The 4,224-nt window shown below is 51.6% G+C and overlaps 1 protein-coding gene across 1 annotated transcript; it reads right to left on the bottom strand.

The window, feature by feature from the left end:
* hoxb6a (homeobox B6a) lies at positions 1 to 3,394 on the bottom strand. Its single transcript, XM_035180011.2, has 2 exons — positions 2,156 to 3,394; positions 1 to 289 (listed from the first exon to the last, which is right to left on the bottom strand). Exons 1-2 carry the CDS (start codon positions 2,721 to 2,723, stop codon positions 3 to 5), a joined length of 855 nt encoding a protein of 284 aa, XP_035035902.1. The 5' UTR covers positions 2,724 to 3,394; the 3' UTR covers positions 1 to 2.
* Between the last annotated feature and the right edge of the window lie 830 nt (positions 3,395 to 4,224).

Below are 4,224 nucleotides of genomic sequence, written 5' to 3'. Positions count from 1 at the left end.
TTTCATTCCGTCCGTTTCTCCTCTTCTTCGGCCCCGTTCACCGTGGAGGAAGAGGACGAGGAGGAGGAAGAGGAGTTGGAGTTGATCAGCTTGTTCTCCTTCTTCCACTTCATCCTCCGGTTCTGGAACCAGATCTTGATCTGCCGCTCCGTGAGACAGAGCGCGTGCGCGATCTCGATGCGCCGCCGCCGCGTCAGGTACCGGTTGTAGTGGAACTCCTTCTCCAGCTCCAGGGTCTGGTAGCGGGTGTACGTCTGCCGGCCGCGCCTGCCGGGGCTACCGAAGGTCCCTGGGAGAGAGGGAGGGGGGAGAGGGTTACACTTTAACTGGGACCAGACTAACACAGGCTGTACCTGGTGACACAGCGCGGAGCACTGCGTCACCTTCAGAGCGGCCTATTCTATTCTACTCTATTCTATTCTATTCTATTCAATAATATTGTATTCATTCTGTTTATTGTAATTTATTCTGCCAAGTTGAGGGTAAAAAAAAGTTACAATTCAACCCTAAATCAAATACATTCAGTGCAGTGTGTCATTCAGATCTTTCCAATTATGTGTGTGCGTTTTTTATTGCGTTGAACTACTTCAGAAATATACAAAAAATAATTAAAACAAATAAATATATATGTTTTTAACATTAGATGTAAGAATGCTTTATTTTTAAACAGTATTTATAGGCCTATTGTATAAAATATACTTTTTTTAAACATCAGTGAAGACAGAAACGCCTTGTTCCTAATATACTGACACTAATAACAATACAAATAATAAACAGATTAGTTAGCACAATGACGGACGGTAACATTTCAGAGGGTATTCCCCCGGTGAGGATCAGCTTCCAGGGCTTCAGTCTCTCTCGCCCTCACCAACACCGGCCTCTCTCGGCTCCCGGTGGGAAACAAATCGGCGTGTTGTCATTTTAGCAGCTTCGGTTTCTGTATCGATCTAAGAGCAGCTCCACGTGTGTGGACGTGCACGGCGCCCAGGGGCTCGCGTCTATATCTAAATACCCATAAATAAAAAATAAAAAAAGTGAGGCAAAGCGGATTATGGCGGGGCACTCAGGGTTCCTGCTGCCACTCTGCGCTCTCTCTCCAGCTGCCATTTACGTCCTCGACTGTCATTTATAGTCCCGCGCCGCGTTTGATTCCCCGTGTCTCTCTCCCTCTGCCTGTTTTCACCCCATCCGTCATAACTCGCAGTGTCCTGCAGGGATTCGTACAACAGCAGCCCTCTATTATCCAACATTAGGCTGCGACATCTCAACAGGCCGTTTTCTCTCTTAAACAAAGACAATCGGCTCCTCAGTGCAGCCGCTCGCAACTGTCGCTCTCTGCTTCTCTTTGGCTCACAGCAGAATTAAAACAGGGCCGACTTGTGCTTATTTCTGGAGACAAATAAATCAAATCACCCCCCCAGCCCCCCCACCCCCCTCCCTGCTTCTCATAAACTGTCCCTACGCGTCTCACTTTCACTCGGAACTTGGCAAAGTCTGATTGTAATAATATCTAATCTGTTGGGTTTATGAATACACAGTGGTTAACATGTGAGATAAGAGGAGCAGGAAGGAGCTGTCACAGCTTTCTACACGTCTCAACAGTTTGGAGAAGCTAAGGAAGATGTTCTCTCGTTAAGTGTCAGGTGCTCGGGGGATTATTTTATTTTTCTAATCTGGACTGGGAACCTGGAAGAATATTAATATTGCATTTAAAAAAAACAAGGAGGTACTTAAAGTGAAATGCGAGTAGAGACTTCATGCTTGAAGTTCCTTCTATCTGTCCTCTTTATCTGCTCCTTGTTTTCACCCACAACACTGTGTCTCTCTCTCTCTCTCTCTCTCTCTCCCTCTGACAGGCTTCCTCTTCTCTTGAGTCTCTCAGCCCTGCGTCGGTCAGCAGGTCACATACAGTAACAGGAGCTACAACCCAAACAAACCCGCTTTTATGACGGATAATAAAATAGCGAGCACATGACTGACTGACAGGCCAACAAACGGGGATCATAAAGCAGCTACTGGGAGAGGAGGAGGAGGAGGAGGAAGCAGGGAGCAGAGGGGCTGACAGCGGAAACAAACGTCAGTTTTATGACGGGGATCATAAAATATGCAAGAAAGAGCAGAAGAGGAGGAAGAGGAGGAAGAAGCAGACACTCACCGTTGCACGCGTTCATCCGCTGCATCCACGGATAAATTGGGGTTGACGCCGCGTGCTTGTCGTCCATCGTTTCACCGAACAGCCCCTTCCCACTCAGCCCCGCGCACTCCGCTTTACGGTGCATGCCCTCCTGGCTCAGCGCGAGCTGGTGCTCCTCCAGGCTGCACTGATGCTCCTTGTCCCGGTAGAAGCTCGTGGCCGCCGCGGCAGCCGCAGCCGCCGCAGCCGCCGTGGCGTAGTCGCAGCCACCGGCTCCGGTCGCACCCCCTACTCCGACCCCCACCGCCGCCGCCGCCCGGTGCCCGCCATACACTCCGCTGGCCGCCTGCTGGTAGTAGCTGGACGCCTGGTACGCTTTCTCCTGGTGAACGCCGCCGCTCGCGCCGTAAGCCACCGCCGCGGCTGCGGTGACGGCCGCGGCGCCCGGGTAGTGTCTGAGCGGGTGGTCCGCGGCGTATCCCGACGAGTAGAGCGGGATCTGACCAAGGAACGACTCCGCCGACTGTGCGCCTCCACCCGTCCCCGGTAGCGTCACCGGGAAAGAGGAGTTGACAAAATAGGAGCTCATCGGGAGAAAGTGCAGGAGACGAGAGAAAGGAGGTGAAAAAGAGGAGAAGAGGAGAAGAAGAGGAGACGAAGAGGAGAGGGGAGGACGGGAGGCAACGAAACAAACACAACAACAACGTTGACGCGCTGAAGGAGCAGAAGAAGGAGGAGTAGGCTAACTGCTAAAGGCTAACGGTTCTCCCTCCCTTCCTCCTGCTTCTGCCTTCCCCTGCCTGCACTTTATGATTTGTTGTGTTTTATAGCCGACAGTCCGACGGGCTGCTGCTATCACTTAGTTTATCACAGATCGGGAGGAGGGGGTGAGGAGGCTGAGGGTGAGACGACAGGGGGGGGGTGGGGTGGGGGTGTATCTGGGTGGCTGAGTGCCAGTGTGGGACAGAGCGAGAGAGCGAGAGAGACAGAGAGAGACAGAGAGAGAGAGAGAGCGTGTTTGTGTGTGTGTGTGTGTGCGTGCAGAGGACGGGATGGGGTGACGAGGGATGTTACGGGGGAGGTAGAGAACAGCTGACCTCACACTGACCAATAGAGAGCTTCTGTGTCTGGCATTCGTTCGCCCCTTTTCCTTTCGCTGGCGAGAGGAAGTGTGCGTGTGTGTGTGTGTGTGTGTGTGTGTGTGTGTGTGTGTGTGTGTGTGTGTGTGTGTGTGTGTGTGTGTGAGTGTGTGTGTGTGTGAGTGAGTGAGTGAGTGTGTGTGGTTCTACTGCAGACCTCCTCCACCACTTTCCTATTTCCCTCCTTCAGTCTCCTGCTCCCTTCTTTTCTAAATCTCATTCAGTCTCTTTCTAATCTTCCTCCGGTTCCCGGTGAGATTGCGCAATCACGTCGGAATCCTCGGCGCGTAAAATTGATTCTTTCTCTCCCCGCGTGTCTTCTTCCGTCTGTTGTTGGACCCATAAAAAAAAAAACTCACACAAGCACACGCACACGCGCCCTCCCTGAGAGAGAGGTGTGTGTGTGTGTGTGGGTGTGTGTGTGTGTGTGTGTGTGTGTGTGTGCGTGTGTGTGTGTGTGTGTGTGTGTGTGTGTGTGTGTGTGTGTGTGTAAGAGAGAGAGGGGGGGTGTTTGCTTCTGCACCACCAGAGGCAACCGAATAATAAAACATATTCCCGGTGCTTTGCAGATAATACCGACCTCGTTAAAATGAATTTGGCGAGCGTAAATCACAGCCGGGAGCGCGCACTGGTCATGTGTGGTCCCCTGTGTGTGTGCGTGTGTGTGTTTGTGTGTGTGTGTGTGTGTGAGTGAGTGAGTGAGTGAGCCTACATTATAATGTGAGCTCTGCATGTCTATAATTGAGGTGTTTGTACATGTGTAATTGGTAGAATTTGGGTTGGTGGGCAGATTTATGCCCCCTGGCCTCCCTCCCGGGGCCTGGACAGTGCTGGGAGGTGTGTGTGTGTGTGTGTGTGTGTGTGTGTGTGTGTGTGTGTGTGTGTGTTTGTGTGTGTGTCCTCCATCAGATGGGTAACTGGTTAATCTGGGAGTTTATTTTCTTCTGATCA

The sequence above is a fragment of the Hippoglossus stenolepis genome, chromosome 16 (assembly GCF_022539355.2).
Source record: "Hippoglossus stenolepis isolate QCI-W04-F060 chromosome 16, HSTE1.2, whole genome shotgun sequence".
Lineage (NCBI taxonomy): Eukaryota > Metazoa > Chordata > Actinopteri > Pleuronectiformes > Pleuronectidae > Hippoglossus > Hippoglossus stenolepis.
This window is presented reverse-complemented; position numbering and strand designations above follow the sequence as displayed.